The following is a 19,969-nucleotide window of genomic DNA, read 5'->3' on the forward strand; positions in this document are numbered from 1 at the left end:
AGAATTAAAAAAGATTAAGCCTAATGTATCGTGAAGCATAATAATATGCATAATATAAATTATGTTTTAAATTAGTAAAAAAATTCAACAGGTACCGAGTGATTTATTTTCTACTAATTTCCTGCTTGTCTTATATATACAGCATATGCACAATGGTTAGGCAGTTAATAGTATTGTCACCCTGACCTACACTCTGATAATAATTTCCTGTTTCATTGTCAGCAATTCTATACAGATTTAGCATTTAGATTCGTCTATCCTATTCAACATGATTCGACAACAATTGCCGCCATTAGAATCGAATTTCGATATTGTCGATCGGATCCAATCGGTATCGATTCCTGTTAGCTTCCCTCATTAAAATGTAAACCTCATCGCGCGCCTGCATAAATATTGCGGTACCACTCACATGAATAAAACCTAGAAAGATCTTTCAGGAATATTGATGACCAAGCTTATTCCACACTGTTGGAGTATAAACAGACACAGATAATGATTGTATTATGCAGATAGAAAAGCATTGTATATTCTTTTCATCTTGAATTCCTTAAATTTTTCTTTCATTAAATTCATTGGTTGTCATAATTTATGACTGGGTGAGAATGTTTGATCCACTTTTATTCCGTTATCGCAGAATCGTTTAGCATATATCAAGTGCATCGATACTACACATTGATTGCAATCGTTCGAGATTGTACAGTATATGATGCTAGACTTTACGGCGCCATTGAATCGTATAACACACACATATGTAGACAATGCGTTTCTTGTTATGCTCGAGGTCACAGACAATAAATTTTACTCCTCTGTTAACTAGTGTGAGAAATGTATTGAGATCAATCTCACTGCATGCAGCAGTGTTCAATACTTAAATCCAATTTCTTTTTAGTAGTTACACTTTCAGAGAACATTCATTTTTCTAATCCCTAATTAATTAGAGCGATTGTAAATCGATTTTTATTTTTTATGGAAAAGTTTTAAATCTGTTAATCTTTCAATCTATTAAATCAGTTGCCTCAGTAACTATTATACCTTACCAACATATTTTACTATTATTCTGGAATTCTTAGATTTATACCTAAGACCTAACAATATCGACATAATTTCATTGAGAACGTTGTCCCTATTATTATTCTTTATTGCTGTATGATACTTGCTTTGAGGTCTAAAATAGATTTGCAATCAATTATTCAGTTGTTTGTCTTCTTCTATTTTAACTTTCTTCTTCGATTAATAAAATGTACCGGTAATATTCTTTCAGATAAAATTGTGAGAATTAGGAGTGACTCTTCTCTCAAACGATACCACGGAAACGCGTCATTTGGCGTCCTTGCGTCACGTTACGCATCTTCGCTCCATGTTGTCGTCAACGTTTTCTACGTGCGCCCCACAGTTATCAGGATTGCAGGTGCGTGCGTACAAGAACCTTTGTATCGCGTTATAAAAAAATATTTTCTACTTACATGTACTTGCGCCAACAACGAACTCACTTCTGTCTTCTAGCTTAATAACCAAAGGCAACCGAGTCCTCAGCTTTCACGGTATCCCCGACGATCGTGTCGCAGTCTTCGCATTCCACGATGACATCCAAACGGAGTAATCAATTACAAGATTCTTTCCTCGTTATATTCGAAACTAAAGAGAACGATACTCTGAATCGTTCGGTGAATCGGCCTACGCAGAACGGTCACGAAACGATGTTACGCTTTCGGTGCACGCGCGAACAACGGGAGGAGACTGCGAGAAACGGTGTCGGCGTTCGATCTCTCTCTCCCTCTCTGCTGCTCGTCGCCTTGTTCTCACCCTCTGACAATAGGGTGGCGGTGCATGCGCGTGGGCGGTTACTAGGGTTGCTGATGCCACCGTTCGAAGAGCACCCGAGTTTGTTTTTCAGCAGTTCGATACCGAAGTGTGTTTCAGTTTATCCAACTACAAAATACACTACGAATTGTTGTCTTTTATATATTATTAAAAACTTGCTTGGAGGAAACTATTGTTCAACGAGATTATTTAATAAAATAAGAGTTACAAAGTGAACCAAAAATCGTAGTTATTATGTTTTGGAATTTAACTATTTTTGTCACGAAAAGAGATTATTTTGAATGAAATGTAGGCCAGCGCGTCCTAGATTTTAGTTTTGCTTTTCCAAAGAGACGCTTCACGGCCGTCGTTTTAATATAAAGATGAAAAATCGAATAATGTAAACCCATACTTTCCACTGATTTTGGATATCGGTAAAGAAGAAAAAATGTTAACAATTTACTGACAAGTATTAGAAAGTCGTATGTCTACTTTAGCTCTTTAAATATTTCATTTTTTAATCTGTACGAATTCATTTCTGTACAGCGTGGATCTTTACAGTTTCCTAAATTTTAGACTATGCACTATGCATGCAGTCTGCACTGTCTGTACAGTAACGCTCTTTATCTACTGTAGCTGCCCAGTCTGTTCCATGTTTCACGCACTACTCATTGTCAGCTGTCGGTTATTCGAGTAAAGCGCAGTAGAATAGGGACGATCTTGGTAAGACCACTGTTGGATATCGTTAGTATTACGGTCTATCACTACCAAGTGTGCTAATTCGTACGTACCACCCATCAGTATAAATCTCTGTAAGAGTCACGGTTTGCACATGAACCATTATTGTTATACTAGAATAATAAAAAACGAATAACAAAAATTAAAAATTAGGAAATTACTATGAAAATAAATAATGTAAACAACTGGACTCATTATAAATGGAAATTAAATTTTAATGTCTAATAGAAATAACGCTGAAGTATCATTTTATTATGTTATATTTAAATACTACTTTCAAGAAAATCCATTATCGTTAACGTGTACACGATTTAATTCAAAAGTTTCTTACAGTACAACAGAATTTTCACGAACAACAAACAAGAGGTAGTAGAAGCTTTCCAATTTCTATCCTTTATCTCCAGCAGTCTTTTTATCTACACGACTGGCAGCTTTTTTTCAAGACTGCTCAATGAACAAGATGAATCGCACTCAAGTAATATAACGCATACAGACAGGAAGAAAGAAGAAATCCGAAAAAGAAGAGGTAATCTATCAGGGGTTTTCGCAATTAATTACTAGGACCTGTACTGTTTTTGCATTGAATGTGAAACGTAGACATAACACAAAAGGCACAACAATTTAAATAAATTGTTGTCTTTTATTAAACAATTTGCAAGTTCAATTAAACACTACTTAGTGTTGACTTTTTAAGGGATTAGATTTTCATATCGGATGGGAAAAATGTTAATGTTACCCATTAAATTGGTCAAAAATGCGGAGTTACACCATTCGGTTTATCGTCCTTATATACATATATAAAAAGATTTTTGGGTCATTAAGTACCTTAGTTATAAGTTATAAATACCTAAGTTTCGAAAAGGAAACTTCGGTCCAGGACACTTTGGCCATGATTAAGTGAGATTGAGGTAGTTTTTGAATTAGTTTAATGCACTTCTTAGTGCGCTCTAGTCCTCATTTCGTTCAAAATAATCTTTCTTTGGCATAAAATTCTGTTCACATGTTGAGAATAATTTTAAACAATTCGTGCCTTTCATTCAATTCTCATTAAATTATTCTCTACTCTCTCGTTCTCTCTGTCGCTAACTATAAATCCAACCGCAGACTATATTAATTGTAAGAGAAAGTAAATAATATTAAATCAACCTGTCGTGTGAGTATTAAAACTTCTCCGAAACCGTGAAAAATATAAAATGAGATGTCGCCTCATTTCTCTCGTATAATTACCGTGTTATAATTCTTCGTTTTGGTGAAATCTCTTAGAGAGATCGGAACGTATAGTTACGACGATAAGAAAAGCAATAATGTTCGCCAGCGAACCCGTCGACGAAAACTTTCGTCGCGGCTGAACCTCGAAAACGTCTGCAAGCTCGATCTAGATTCCAGAGTAAAAGTCGAAGGTACAGTGCGTTAATAAACTCTCTGGTGGCTGTCTTCTTATCGCACGTTCACATCACGTAGTTTAAACGGCGAATTAAGGTCATACGAAGGAACGATTGCCAGTATTGTATTCGACTCTCAACTGGACACGCTTGTTAAAACCAGATAAAATCTTTGGGGAATTATGCAATTTTTATGCGACCAACGTGTCACCAGATATCAAGAATACCTTAAAGATATATTCAGTTGATAAAACGGTGGTAAAATTGACGAAGTAGAAGTCGATGAAAATGGATCATCACAAAATGTTTACAAGGGAACTGATTTAAAAACATATCAGTGAATATGCAGTTTATTACATAAAGGATAATTAATTGAATGATTGTAAAAGTTGTTTGAAAAATTCAATACATGAACAAAGGGTTATCAAAGTATAATGTAATGGAATAAATTCTATGCTACCATGTATGTACATACATGTGTATGTATCTACATTTAAATCTCCTATCCAATCTGAATATATCACTTGTTAGAATAAAATCAATGCCTGGTTGTCCTTGACACGAAAGGGGCGCGAAGGGTTAAAATGTGAGAAGTAGTCAAGTACAGCTTATTGCTTTATTTACCTAGCTACAATTTTTAAAAGTTTCTTCTAGCCGAGAAAAAAAATAGGAAGTTATATTAATTTCTTAATTTCAAGAATATTAATAATTATCCTGTCGCAGTTAATAATCAGCCATCTCAATGCTTCGGTCTCTGAAGACACCATGCGTGTAAATTGCAAAAGGGTAAATTATTAAGCCCTGACGCAGAAAGGAAGGACGATATGATTCAGGCGCGTACGGATCAACAACGAGTGGTCCAATTTTTATACGTTTTTTGGTTCTAAAGTACACATGTATTTCTGTTGAAGGTTTATAGCCATGTTTCAATGTATCGTTTTTCTTTAAATTTTCCGAATTTCATCTTGTGCACTGTCGTTTTTTATATCCAATCTTAAAACCTCAATAAGTCTTTCAGAGCCGATGAAACATCGGCCTGGTCGAAGAAAGCTTCGTATCGGTTAAGTGATATTTCAAGAGGATGGACCACTTGAATCCGGATAAGACGACCGACATTGTGTCGACTTTTTCGAATGCATCGCGGTTGAAACCGTTACAAAGCCTACATATCGAGCTACAATACTCGTTCAAGAGAACGTCTACCGACTATTGAAAGAACCTAGAATCTAGAAGATTAATACTTTCAAAATTGCTAGCTACGTGGAATCGAACGCTATTGAATCCATACATATTGTATGAAAATACCTTTGTGCATATACTTTCTGACGTAGTAATTTGTTAATGTGCACATGAAAAATATATTGAAAGTTCCAATAGAGAAGGTAAGCTGAAATAAATAAGACTACTCTTAAGAAATTATATTTTCGTAAAATCTTTCTGATTGCACGAATGGATTCTGTAGGAAAAATTGTGAAGAAAATAATGTTTTTGTTTTTAATCACAAAAGCGTTTTGCATAAAAATTTTTAGTACATTTTCCTCATAATTTTCCTTATAAAATCTATTCGTGCAATCATATTTTGAGGAATGTATTAATTCTTTTAAATAATTTGCATGAACAATTATTTGTTCAATGCTTTTGTATGTAAATATGCTTATGTGTCAATCAGACATAAGAGCGATGTACGTGTAAAATTTCATTTGAATACGTGTAGTAGTTTTTGCGTGATTGAATGACAAAAATCCGAACTTTCGCATTTATAATAATAATATATTATTATTAGAATGTACCTACAACGTGAATGAAACACATATCGAGTAAAATTTAGTACAATTCAAAACGATATGGTGAAACCAAATGTAATTACAAATGTCGTATCATGAAACGACAGCTACGAAAGTGCCATGATTCCAGGAAAATTATAATTTTCATATCTAAACTCTGATCGTCATTCATAACTCCTCACTTGCAATGCGTGTAATTAATATTAGAGCTTTGAGGGAACTACGAGAGCAGAGCGCCACGTTCCTTTTTGTGGCGACTTAACGACCACGAGATTTACGAGCAAACTGTTGCTTTTGTTGCGTCGTCGCAGCCCACGGTTTTGCGTTCGAAAACTGACTCATGGATTCGAATCGTTTGATTCGTGGCAGAAAATAAAGGAATGAAGTTGACGCTTGATTTATGCTTGAGATAAACGACATCGTTGTTCTTTTTTTTAGATACTTAAGGAATGTGTAAATGATGTAGAAATAACTATTTGAAGATGATTTTGATTCGAATCACTTTATTACTACTTATACCGAAGTAAAGACAATTATTAAAAAATGTAGCTGAACCAATTTTGATCAATCTTTATTAATAGTATCATAAAATGAAGAACAAGAGCAAAAACTCTAGCATTATTTATTCCGACATTAATATAATATTTTAGTAGCAAGCTAAATAACTTTCTGACTTGATTTTAAATAAGACAGGGTAAAAGATGTTTTATGACAATTGCACGTCCTCGTTTCCTCAAACTGAATTAATTTTTCAATATCTTACTGCACTTTCTTGACAACGCTGCTGCTCGACAGGGAAAAGAAAGATATTCAATTCCTTGGAATTCTTACCAGCGATCATCGAATTAAGGGAGAATGCAACAGCCACGTTGAAATCCCTTAATCCGATTTTCTTGTCGACTTCGGAGTTCTCCGTGTCCAAAAAAAACATCAAACGAGGAAAAACTTAAATCTGGTTCGTTCGCTAAGCCAATTTATACAAGTTCTCATGCTTGTTTTATTCGCGAAAAAGTCATTTCTATTAGAAGAATCACCACCTTCAACTCCTATGACGATGATATATCAATCAATTTTTTACATACAGGCATGTTTTCAGTTCATTTAGATTATACGAAAACGAGGTAATGAAATCAAAATCCACTAAATCCAATACCAATTTCGTTAAGCCTCTTATGCTAATCATATTGAAATTATCATATTCAGATTCAATATACTGTCCACAGTTTAAAATACAGAAGAGCACAAATTGCACATCATTTATAGAAAAATTCGACGTAAAGAGATTTCATTCTCTTAATTATCTTTCTATGAATATGGTTTCTTTCTAGGAATATGATTTTATGAAGTGCGCTTATATTCATCATGAAAATAGTTTGCTTAATTAAGTGCTGTAATACAATCCTTCCAGCCAGATCAGAATTTTCCCAGCACGCACTGCTTCTCAGAGTTGGTACTCCTTGAGCGATAAATTCGATCACAAACTCGGTTTTTCTATGTTAACCGTCCGACCATCTTAAGTACCGAAAGAAAAAAAAAAACTGAAAACGGCGAAGACACGAAAAGATACTATAAAAAATTGGCTTAATTATAGGTTGCAATTAGAGGATGATAACGGTCGCAGAGCGGCGGGGTCTGTCTGAAGCGCGACGCGGCGCGAAGACGAGCAAAAAGGGAGCAAAGCAGGAGCGTAAACAAGGGAAAATGCAACGTGGGGGTGGTCGCCGCGGGGGTACAGGAGGGCGAGACACGCTCATGCGCGGCTGGAACCCCGCCCTGTCGCTTCGGACGAAAGCTTGTCCCGTCGAGGACTCTCGGTCGAGTTTCGACGAGTAGTCACGCTTTAACTCGCGATCCGCGAGGCGGATGCTACCCCGGAACGCGAGACTCAGGTGCAAGTGGTGCACCGATGTAACCGAGTTGTAGAAGAGCCTGACTCGATCCTAGCTTCCTCCAGGCACCTTCTTCCTGGAGACGTCCGTTGTTTGCTTCACGTTGCGAGAGACGTGGTTTCAAGCCGGTAGCGAAACGCTCGCGGAATCAGGTGCGGGTGCCAGGTGTATCGTAGATGTTTGTTGTTTCATGCGGACGGGATTTCTGTTTCATTCGCGTTCGATGCTCGACCAGTTGAAACAGCCGTTACTCGAACACTTGTGGATCGAAGTGGCGGCAGCGCGACACGGTGACGACGGTGTGTTTTAGCGCGGTAGCAGGTGCAAGTGTTGGTAGATCGAGGATTTTCCGGATCCCGCGATCGCGATACACTTAGGTACGCGGAAGGATAAACATCGATGAGTACGGATCGAGCGAGATTTATAGGTCAACACGCAGCAATCGAAGACAACCAGTTGCGGGTGTAAATATTTCATTGTATCGTAATCGAGCCCAGCTTTGTTGGTTGAAACAGAAGAAGGAAAGAGGTGATCGTTAACGATAATCTGACTAAACTGGTAAACCGCGATCCTGAGTAGGAAGGAATTTACCCAACGGTAATCGGAGAAAAACTGGAGGAGCAGCTGATAGTTTGCTGTTCTTTGAGGTCGCGATCGGATTTCTTTGATTACGGTTACAGTATTGACGCGAACGAAGAGTAGCGTGTCCTTTCCACGGGAGAAGAGAAGGAAGAAGCTTCGGATCAATCCTAGCCGAGCGTCACGGGCCTTGTTGTTCCTTGACCAGGACGCGCCTCCTGTTGATTACAAGCGCTAATGGCAACGGCGGTCGATCGATCATCGACCTCGTTAGCCGGAAAGATCCCTAGAAGACGATTATGCTTGTGCGCTGGATTCGTTGAATAAGACGGAAGCGGATAAGGGATGAGAGAATGAGAAACTTGAGACAATTGGATTTGTAACGAGGAGCGTAATTGGTTGATCGGAATGCAACGTGTTCCTAAAAGCCTCTATCGATATTTATCGATTGCAAGAAGAGTGTTTGTAAGAGTGAATAAATATCATCAGGCCTAGTTGAGTAGGTTGCCAATGTTGGTAAGGATTTTTCGAGTGTTGCCGATTATGCGATAGAGTTCAGTGATAATTATCTAGGAAAAGCGGTTCGTAGGCGTGCTTAGTGGAAAGATAACGGCCTTGAAACTTTTACACGCAGATCGGAAGAGCGAGCCGAAGCGAGCTAGCGAGATGCTCTATGCCCGACAGCGTGACTACAGCTAAAAGGTCGTGATCGATCGACTTACTTCGATGGCCTAAAAGAACTTTAAACGTGCAAGGTCATTATGCATAGCGATAAAACGGGGACGCTGTAAAGTGCAGACAAGTCGGTCGGTTCGTACGACTGTTAGAACCGACGCTGACTTTTAAATTACAAGCAGGTAATACGTATAGTCAGAGCTCGCCAGTGTCCAAGAACAGGGCTTCAGAGAAATGAACGTCTTCGAGATAGACCAAACGTTGCGATAGCTGGTATACGTATATGTATATTCCAGTTGAGCCACGCGATGCAGTGTCAACGATACTTTAACGATGAAAAACGTATCGATATCCGGGAAATGTGTCACACTGATTGTGGGATGTTCCTCGATTTCTTAAAAAGTTTCTATGAAACCTCGCAGGAGTCGTTGCGTTTGGCCAAGAAACGATAAAGGCGGATCGCGCTCTCGAAGTTCGGATTTCTTGTAGATCACGAGAGATGCTTCAAGTCTAATTCGCTTTGAATAGACGGATCGAATTGACATAAAAAAAATAAGAATATTTTTCGTTTCCACATGGTTCTAAACGATGCGTTTGGTAAATGTTTGGTCACCCGTATTGAAATTCGATTTGATTGATGCTTCGGTCAGTTAGTCAAAAAAGCAATTAGTTAACAGTCCGTAGGCAACGTTCCCCGAGTGATGCCGGCTCGCTAAATGAAATCTTCGAAGCGATCGGTCGATCGAACGAAAGCTGCCAATTGCAACGCGCGCGCGAGAGACAAGTTCGACGACGACGGTCGATCTCGCGATCGAGCCAGCCCCTGACCCCGTCTCGTCGTAGTCAGTAGACAAAAGCAGTCCGGCCGGCACTCGATGAATCCTAGTGGAGATAAGGATCCTCGAGCACCCTCGATCGTTTGCCTGGAAACGCCTGAAGAAGCTCCGGTTGGCACCTATTTGAGAGTGGTTGGGTAATGCGCGGGAGCAGCTCCGAGCTCCTGCTGGAGGCGAGCTGCGTCCAGTGTCAGAACGATCACCACGCCGGTGAGCACACGAGCAGGCACCACCAGCAGCATCAACTGAACGAGAAGCACGACTTAAAAGAGCGAGAGCTACGTCGTCGCAAGCTGTTGGAACTCGGGTTTGGCGCTTCGCGGCGCCGACCGCCACGGCGTACCTGCCGTCAGCGGTTCAATTTCTACGCCACCTCGGCGTTGGTATTCGTCGCGACGTCCGGCGGTGCGGCTCTCCTGTTCCTGGTGCCGCTCTACGTCGATCCGGCGATCAGCACCCTGGCCGCCGATTTCTCGCCGGATCCTGTCATCTGCACCACCTCCAGACGCGAAGAGGTAGCCGGATTATTCAACTGCACTTGGAGCTCCTGCCGCGAGGGCTGCACGAGTGACGTTTACAGGTGTACACATATATACGTCACGTACACGCCATGGAGCAACGCGAGCATGAACAACGATACCGGTGGTAGAGAGAATCACGGCAACTCCACCGGCATCACGCACACCTCGACCACATCCGGTAAGAGATGTTCCCTCTGGTTTTTTCTACTGTATTTTGTTCGAAGATGAATGTTCACTCCTTGGTTCTGCGTGAAATCGTGTAATTCTCGAGTGATCACAAAATGATGGATCATCGGAATGGTGTGCTGGTTCATAGTTCATACTGCCAGAGAATGCGAACAAAAATTAATATCCTGTACAAGAGTATCTCTAGTGATTTCGTATAAATTTTCATAACGTTTGAGGTGGAGCTTGGAAAATTTAATTGTTATCGAGAATGTTGAGAAATTAAATTAATCACTTTTTGTCACTTCATCACTTTAAATAATAATTCGAAACTAACGCTGAACTAATTGCTGAATTTACTAGATCAATTTTATTTTTTATATACTATGCGCTAAATTACAACAAAATACAATTTCATTTTATTCCTATGACAAAAATATGTGACACATGTGCCAAGAATATTAGAGTGAATTTCTGAGTTACAATTGAGTTAAGAAATTCGATTTCAATGAATAGAGAATTCCGAAACATGAAAGTTTTTTATATGTTTCACGTAACATTTAGGTTCTTACAAAATCGTTGTTTCCGTGTTCGAGCAGATATCTCGTTACTACTTTTATGTAGAAAGTTTTCTTATATCTGCTAATGCGGTCGAAAAATAAAAATCCTACAGTGCTCGAGGAATGATTTACTCTGTTTCACGGTAGAATTCCATTCGGAAATAACGTAGCTTGTATCATATAATAGAATAAAGATTAATTGGGACCTTTTTGAGAAAATAAAGTTATGATTTATTTAGTATTTAAATAAGTTTCCTTCTCCTCATTTACATTATTAAATTTATTTTCTTTATGAACTATATTAAGGCAAATCTACCGTTTTTTTATTATCATTTGAACATTTTCCTCAAGGCTGAAAATTGTTTTCTTTTTTTTACTGTACAATTTCTTACCATTTTAAGAACGTGATGATAGAAATACAGTTTATAAGTTATTCCTGACACAAAATTTGCATCGTAGAAATCTATAGCTCGCTCGTGCTTATCGTCGATCTTGTAGTTCTCACCTCTTTAACTCGACTTTGCCTCGAAATCAATATCATCGAAATTGATTCGCCAGGTTAATAGAAAACTCGTTAGAAACTAATGAAATAATTTATTCACTTGTTAAAAATTATTACAAAAGTTTCTGTTAATCTCTATCGTTTTGTAACTATGCTTTGACTTGACACATTCAAGATTATATCATTCAGTAACCAACAAATTGAATAGTAACTTTCAGTCAGTATTTTGGAAATCATGAAGAGAACATGAAATGACAATTAATATATATAATATATTGGCAAACTGCGAAAAAGTGAATTCATGTAACAATTCGTCAAACATCCTCGTCATGTTTTTGAAAAAATATAAGCTGTATTCTATTTTTATTATTACTGGTTTATTCAATAAAAAAATCTGGGTTGTAGTTTCATTCATATTTTGAATTGCATTACAAGATTTTCAAGCTAGATACAAGTTGTAAAATATCGCAAGTTCAAAGATATTCTTGATCTCAAAGAGAATTCAATCTCATCTTGTATTAAAAATTCAATCTTTATATTCGACATCATTAACATAATTTGTTTATGACGTAGAACATGCATTTCATGTACTAATTGAATGAAATACAGTTTGCTTGTCGGAATTGAGAGATAACATTAATTTGCTTAGTTTCTAAATTAAAATAACGGGAGTTTAATCTTGTTTAATGTCATTCGAACTTGTTTTTCCCGTTAGTGCCGACGTTACAGCCAACGCCGGGCGACGTGGAGGCGGTGCTCCTGGTGAACATCAAAGGGTGCGGCTATCCGCCGATCGTCGACTGCGAGAACTTTTTCATTCATATTTTGAATTGCATTACAAGATTTTCAAGCTAGATACAAGTTGTAAAATATCGCAAGTTCAAAGATATTCTTGATCTCAAAGAGAATTCGATCTCATCTTGTATTAAAAATTCAATCTTTATATTCGACATCATTAATATAATTTGTTTATGACGTAGAACATGCATTTAAATTTACATGCATTAGAATGAAATACAGTTTGCTTGTCGGAATTGAGAGATAACATTAATTTGCTTAGTTTCTAAATTAAAATAACGGGAGTTTAATCTTGTTTAATGTCATTCGAACTTGTTTTTCCCGTTAGTGCCGACGTTACAGCCAACGCCGGGCGACGTGGAGGCGGTGCTCCTGGTGAACATCAAAGGGTGCGGCTATCCGCCGATCGTCGACTGCGAGAACTTCACCCGCGAACTGGGATACAAAGGGGCCACGTTCCCTTGCCATTACAGCCGCGTGAACGGGAGCATAGTGATGGCGAACTATAACCGCGAGGCGCAGGTCACCACCATCATACATTTCTTCGCGGCGCCTTTTGTAGTGACTCTCGCGACCAGCGTTGCACTGTGTGTGATGCACTGTGACTGCAGATGCAGCCCGCCGCCACGGCATTCATCGCGAGGCATCAGGAGAGGCAGGGGCAACGATCTCAGGTAACGTAAATTGTTCAAGTTTCGCTTACCAAATTAAAGTGGTACTTTTAACATTCTAACCTCTGGAGGATATCATGAAATAATATATTCTAGAAAATGTATTTGATTTACACTTTATTGAAATCAGAGTCTTAAAAGAACCACTTTAAGCCTTAAGGTACACTTAACAGGCGTCAGCACCCGGTAACAATAAACTATCAAACTGATAATTGTTATGCATAATCAAATCTAAACTAAAATTTCTGCTACTCTCTATATATATATATATTATGAGAATGTGTACTTTGTTTGTGGTATTTTGTACACTTCACGTGGTACGTCCTTGCACATTTAAGTTTTCTGTAATTATACTATAACTACCTGTAGTGTAACAACAATTATTTGTTTCGTAGAATTAGCTTGTGTGTACTTATACTCTTGTATATTATTTCTAAATTGTATGGGACGTACAAACATTTTGTTAGCAGACTGTATATTTAGGTAAATGCATATTTTTATAGGAAACAGAAAAACGAGCTTTAAAAAAATGTACGTGAATAGTAATATTTGCATATCGTGATTTAAATATCTAAATATAATTTGACTTTAGATGCATAAAGACTGAGTTGATGACTTGATGAGTTTATAAACTAGTTGTGAAGTGAATATTCAATCAATTTGTGAGCAATCTTCGCCTTGATTGTTACAAAGGTCTACAGTAAAGGTAGTCTAGTAACACATTTTTCTATAAACTACCGGTGTTTCTATAGGATCCATTTTCCTGGCAATGAAAGGGTTAAGAAACTTCTGTACAGTGTACAGAAACGACTATTTGAAATACTTACATAGGCGATAGGTCCGTGAACATTTTATTATTTATCGAGGAACATATGTAGAAGCACGTTTCATTGGGAATTTATAGTGATCCACCAAGTTGGTTGTTTCTTTTTCGATGACGTCGTTAATTCTTAAATAAGCCTTTTTTTTTTTAATTTCGAAGGTTCATTCTATTGTTCCAATTGTAATAAGTATGGAAGATTGATGATTATTAGCAAAATCTCGTTCATAGGATATTTAAAATATTTACTTTCTGATTTTCAATCGAAGGAACTTAATAAAGTTACGCGATGGGATTTAATAGATGAAATACACGAAAGAGAGAAACTGCCAAAGATTAAGTATTCATGATCTAAACTATCAAACTGATAATTGTTATGCATAATCAAATCTAAACTAAAATTTCTGCTACTCTCTATATATATATATATTATGAGAATGTGTACTTTGTTTGTGGTATTTTGTACACTTCACGTGGTACGTCCTTGCACATTTAAGTTTTCTGTAATTATACTATAACTACCTGTAGTGTAACAACAATTATTTGTTTCGTAGAATTAGCTTGTGTGTACTTATACTCTTGTATACTATTTCTAAATTGTATGGGACGTACAAACATTTGCGAGGAAACTGTATATTTAGGTAAATGCATATTTTTATAGGAAACAGAAAAACGAGCTTTAAAAAAATGTACGTGAATAGTAATATTTGCATATCGTGATTTAAATATCTAAATATAATTTGACTTTAGATGCATAAAGACTGAGTTGATGACTTGATGAGTTTATAAACTAGTTGTGAAGTGAATATTCAATCAATTTGTGAGCAATCTTCGCCTTGATTGTTACAAAGGTCTACAGTAAAGGTAGTCTAGTAACACATTTTTCTATAAACTACCGGTGTTTCTATAGGATCCATTTTCCTGGCAATGAAAGGGTTAAGAAACTTCTGTACAGTGTACAGAAACGACTATTTGAAATACTTACATAGGCGATAGGTCCGTGAACATTTTATTATTTATCGAGGAACATATGTAGAAGCACGTTTCATTGGGAATTTATAGTGATCCACCAAGTTGGTTGTTTCTTTTTCGATGACGTCGTTAATTCTTAAATAAGCCTTTTTTTTTTTAATTTCGAAGGTTCATTCTATTGTTCCAATTGTAATAAGTATGGAAGATTGATGATTATTAGCAAAATCTCGTTCATAGGATATTTAAAATATTTACTTTCTGATTTTCAATCGAAGGAACTTAATAAAGTTACGCGATGGGATTTAATAGATGAAATACACGAAAGAGAGAAACTGCCAAAGATTAAGTATTCATGATCAAGGCAACAGTGGAGTTTTAGAAATAACCCGGTTTCTCCATTAAGAATTTACATGGAATGAATAGTCTTTACTAATGAATATTAAATAGCATAAATAGAAATTCGTGTTTTATTTGATTACTGAGCAACTGAGCGTATAAATGTCATTACTTGGTATTAAGACAAAACAGCATCAAGTCTTCGTTTTGAAACGTGAACCTATTCTATCACAACGATTACGTCCATAGGGCCACTGGTATTTTTCATCACCTGAACGTCTAATAGCATTTCATGCCAGTAATATTTCTCTAGCATGTATCATCGTCTCCATTCTATACGAGTAAAACAAACGAGTGCCCATTACATAAATATATTAGTGTTCCGTGCTTTTTCTCGGAAAAATGAAAAATTCGTTCGTAGAAGATTATGTTGGAGCAAAAAAGTAATAAGTTCATAAGCCAAAAGCTCTGGCGAACACGAGAACGAGGTGAAAGCGGAAGAACAGGGCTAAAAGAACGCCGACGCAATAGTCGGCTCGATTAATCCGAGTCCTGATATATTGCGCAAGTTAGTGGCGCTCGCTTGTCTGAGCTATCCTTTTCGCGCGAGCCATCCAACCAGCCTGTTCCTCTTGCCTCTTAATACCGGGCACGATACATGGTGCCAACGGCCGTCATAAAGATGACAAACGGATCGCGACGGAAAAATAACAAGCTCCACCGGCCGTGATGAGTCCTGGAGGTCGCACGACAAACGATCGCGACGTTTAAAATGGGCATGTCTCGACTTTCAGTCAGGAATTACGACCCCCTTTCATTGTAACGATATGCCCGGCGTAGTGGTTGAGTCAAGCGATTTCCCTGGCTCTTTTATGAGAAACTTGTGTCTACACTTGTCGCTGGTTGCCTTTGTGCCGGTCGATTGTAGTGTAAATCAAAATGTGTGCCAGGCTTTTTTCCTGTGTCCTTTTTTTATTTCACAGATTAAAAGCTGAAGTGGTTATACCGTGTATCTACAGAAAGGCTGAAATAACCGCAGTTTAAACGTGTATTTTCAAATATTGATCTTAAAAATCGCGTTGAAAAATTTTCTCGAACGTAGATGCGTTATGTCAGATAATAAATAAGTTTTACTANTGAGAATAGAGAAATTAATTCGGAGTTCCAATTAAAAGTAGGATTTTTTCGGAAAATCAAATATTATACAAGTATTGTAATCTTTAGTTAACAGAATTGTAATCACGGTACGTGAAATGGATACATTTTCGGCCGTTGTCTGGCGAAAGTAGAATGTAAAGATGTAAAGGTTTGCGAGAAGCGAAAAGCGAAATGTTCGCTGGGCGAAAGAAAGTTTTATTAGTTCGAATCAATGCGGCGTGTTTTCCGTTTAACTCACGATACGATGGTCGAGTAATCAAGGTTTTGCGAGGTGCTTTTCAACAACCGTTCCTGAGCGTTGACGAACACGTTGACCAACGCGGTACGGTCTAAAACGTTCTTGAACTTTTAATTGGAATGCCGTTCCAGAACGTCTACGAAACGTTTCTCGACATCTACGAGGAAAAACCAACCAGGGAATTCATTTTACTCCAAAGGGCATTACTTTCGCTTTCGCTGTTCGCGATTTTGCGGGCGAAGTCAAGCAGGAAAGTTCAGAGCGTGTGGATTTCCATGAAACATACGAGGAAATCGTAACATCTTCAATGGTGTTATTAGAATTTTAAACTTCTTTGATAAATAATCATTTGAAAGTTCCTTTGCTTCACATTCATTATGAGAATAATTGAGACTTAATTGTTACACGAATTATGTATGTATTTGTGATATTGACAATGAGGACAAACTCCATTTATATAACTTTATCAATAGCTTATAAATCATTTTATCATACGAAGTTTATTAACTTTTTGTTTTGTTAAAAAATACCTTTACAGGAGAGACGTGTAATCAACAGTTAAACCAATTTGTTTAATCAGAATGATATTATTAGAATGTGTTAACTTAGGCATCAGAGTGGCATCAGAAGTGAACCAGTTATATAGTTACCAATTGTTTTAAACAAACTTGTACGTTCCCGCGTGGTAGTGGGTAGCCCTTCCCTGTTTCCAGTTCTGAAACGCTGTCAATAAAGACGCAGGTAATAACTCTGAAATACAAGCGAAAATCAAGCAAAAGAAACGCATCATTATGACAACATTATTTGGCCTTTATTTCCATAATCATTTTATTATCAGGATTTAGTTTCTATCTTCATAGCTGTAAATTTGCCATGTATGCTTTAAAAAATATATCTTGTTAACCACGCGTTCCAAGCCCTTGAATAGGATATTGCTTCTCCTCAAAGAAAAGCAAGAACATCGAGGATGAAGTTGCAACATATCTACCTACATATCTTCAAAGGAAACCTTCTCCAAAGAAACTGCGAAACTACTCGCGTAGAAACGCGTTCGCTGCGTCGTTCGACCGTTCCATTTCCTCCAGCCATATCCATATTCCAGATCTTACAATACGAGCTACTCGATATTCCCCTTTATGCTAGCCTACTAGTACGGCAGCCCGCAGAATTACGGATTCGATCAAACTGAATCAGTTTCACGGCGCGGCGGCGTTGCTTCGAGGTCGCGTGCATTTGCACGTGTGCCTAGTGCCTACATACGGAGGAACGCGGCAAAAGAACCAAAGAACTTTACATGTACACACAGATGGTGTTCGAACGCAGTTGCAGACGGCGTAGTGGCTCGTGCTACGAAATAACGGCTCTGGAAGCAGTTATCTTGCTCGAAGCTATACATGATTGCAGTTTAATCACTTCTGACGCCCACTCGTAGATTTATGCGAGCCCAGACCGGTTATCAGCGCAGCTGTAGGAATCTTCTTGTTCTCCATGATAAAATATCAAGACTCTACAAATTTGCTAAGTTTCGTAGTTTTCAGACTGATTGATTTTTAAGTAACAGTAAACAATGATGAATCTATGTAAAGTATATAAATGACTTTGCATAACAGATTATTAAATTATGAGCTGTTAGTCCTACGTAAACTGCTTCTGATTATCTTTTCTGAATAGTGATGTAGAAATGTATTGAAAAGTGTTTGATGATATAACATGTTACTCTTTTTTTCTTTCTTCGTTAGCGTATGTGTATCAGGTAAAATAAGAGTTGGGAGTAAAATCAGATCCTCCGTACAAAGGAGGATAACTAATCCGCGTCTCGACTTTTACCTTCTGGACGCTTCAGGAATCGTTGAGAATTACACGTTTCCGATAATAACGGGGACACCACGCCGCGCGATAGAAATGAATTATATGGGTTAACGAGTCCCCATTGAAATTTCCGCGACATTGCGGCGGCTTTGTTTCACGGGCTGTCCGCCCCGTGGGAAACATTTCCGCGATATTGCAACTTAACCCCGTCGTGTCGCGTCGCGACGCAGAGCGCGGCGAGTTCGTTGTCGATCGGTCTGCAACGAAGGAGAGGGTTGTTGTCGGTAGTGGAAACAATGTGAGAGACTCGAAATGCGGGTCACGGTTCCGTTCTTCTCGAGAGAGCGCACAATTTCTTCTTCGCGAGTTCGTATCCTCTTGCTTCTCGTGCTTTCGAAATAATCCGCGCGAACGGTATGTCTTTCCCGCGCGCATTACATGCACCTGCAGTTTACTTTCAACGAAATTTGCGGCTGTGGAGTACTGTCTCTCGGTTAAGAACTTTTCCCTTTTGCTTTGCGTGACAAGAAAATTTTCTCGCTCACCCGTTTCCCTCGAACTCTTTTTGGAATATAATCATTATGCACTGCGATTATTTTCAATATTTACACAGAATACTAAAAATAAAGACACTCGTTTTAGAATTTACAGCATGTGATAAGTTTTGATCAACTTCAAGTATTTAGATAGTTGAATTTGAACGGATTAATGAGAATAATAATAATAGTAAATATAGATAATAATAGTTCATATAAAATTTGTTAACATAAAATACTAAAAATGAAGAATATGAACATTTATAATATTACAATAAGAAATAATAGTAAATTAATCTTCATAGTATACATATACATAATACGATAGATGAAATGGGGCGAATGAAATCGCAATTTGATATGTTTGATGAAACGCGGAATATGCCAGACGTCACATGTGCATAACGCACAGTGATAAAGGCATACCTGACGTAATTTAATTTCATCCAATATTGCCTCGTTTACGAAGCTCTTGAAAAATGGAATGACAAACATTACTCTATTAACGTGCAGTGAAAATTAGCAAAATTAATACACATTTTTCGGGATTGGAAGTGTTCATTCATTTGCAAACGTCAATACTAAAATTAAGAGGATTTCGATGTCGGTAACTTTGAAATTGATTGATTTACCATAAACGATGTAAAATATTTAATTTAATTTTTTGCTCAATTTTTCAGGAGAGGCTTGAGACTTTTAATTTAGGATATAACTACTTTAAATAAAAATCTCAAATTGCTGTTGTTAATTTGCAATTAAGTATTTAAATAAATAAAGACAAAAAAATATTCCTTAAGAGTTCGTGAGAGACGAATGTACAGTACAGTTCTGCTCACACTTGAGCCGCCGCATACGGCATTACAAGGTCAGGCGAAGCTATGTCTGAGCTAGTGTCTCTTCATTCAATAAATGAAACTTCAATCTCCTTAGAAATAAGGTGAAACTTCAAGTGGCGATATGAAGTGGATTCATGTTTGCTTAGATGAAATAGCGAAGTGCTTTTAATAATTACAAACTCTGACATATTGGACCTTTTAATCACTTCCCGCGTCGTGTGTTTCACTTTGTGCGGTCTTTATTACGGGTCGCGCGTTCTTCTTGAAATATTCCGCTCGATACAATCTCTCACCCGGTAGTTAGATCTTTACCTACTTAATACAAATAATTAATTACAAATAATTTTCATTTATTTAAGAAATG

General features: G+C 37.6%; 2 protein-coding genes across 2 annotated transcripts in view; one reads left to right on the plus strand and one right to left on the minus strand.

Moving 5' to 3' along the window:
* Schip1 (Schwannomin interacting protein 1) overlaps positions 1 to 1,789 on the minus strand; it is a 26,750-nt gene extending 24,961 nt beyond the window's left edge. Inside the window, exon 1 of the mRNA XM_026819132.1 lies at positions 1,464 to 1,789. The gene's annotated coding sequence lies outside the window, so the exon portion shown is untranslated. The remainder of the gene's footprint in view (positions 1 to 1,463) is intronic.
* Positions 1,790 to 7,515: 5,726 nt separating this feature from the next.
* Positions 7,516 to 12,907, plus strand: Teh1 (tipE homolog 1 phospholipid transfer protein). The gene is made up of 2 exons (XM_018035899.2): positions 7,516 to 10,382; positions 12,558 to 12,907. The coding sequence occupies exons 1-2, from the start codon at positions 9,824 to 9,826 to the stop codon at positions 12,905 to 12,907; spliced, it is 909 nt and encodes a 302-aa protein (XP_017891388.1). The 5' UTR covers positions 7,516 to 9,823.
* The last annotated feature ends 7,062 nt before the right edge of the window (positions 12,908 to 19,969 follow it).

This window comes from Ceratina calcarata, unplaced genomic scaffold (assembly GCF_001652005.2).
Source record: "Ceratina calcarata isolate Rehan_Ccalc_2016 unplaced genomic scaffold, ASM165200v1 scaffold93.2, whole genome shotgun sequence".
In the NCBI taxonomy this organism is placed as follows: Eukaryota; Metazoa; Arthropoda; class Insecta; order Hymenoptera; family Apidae; genus Ceratina; species Ceratina calcarata.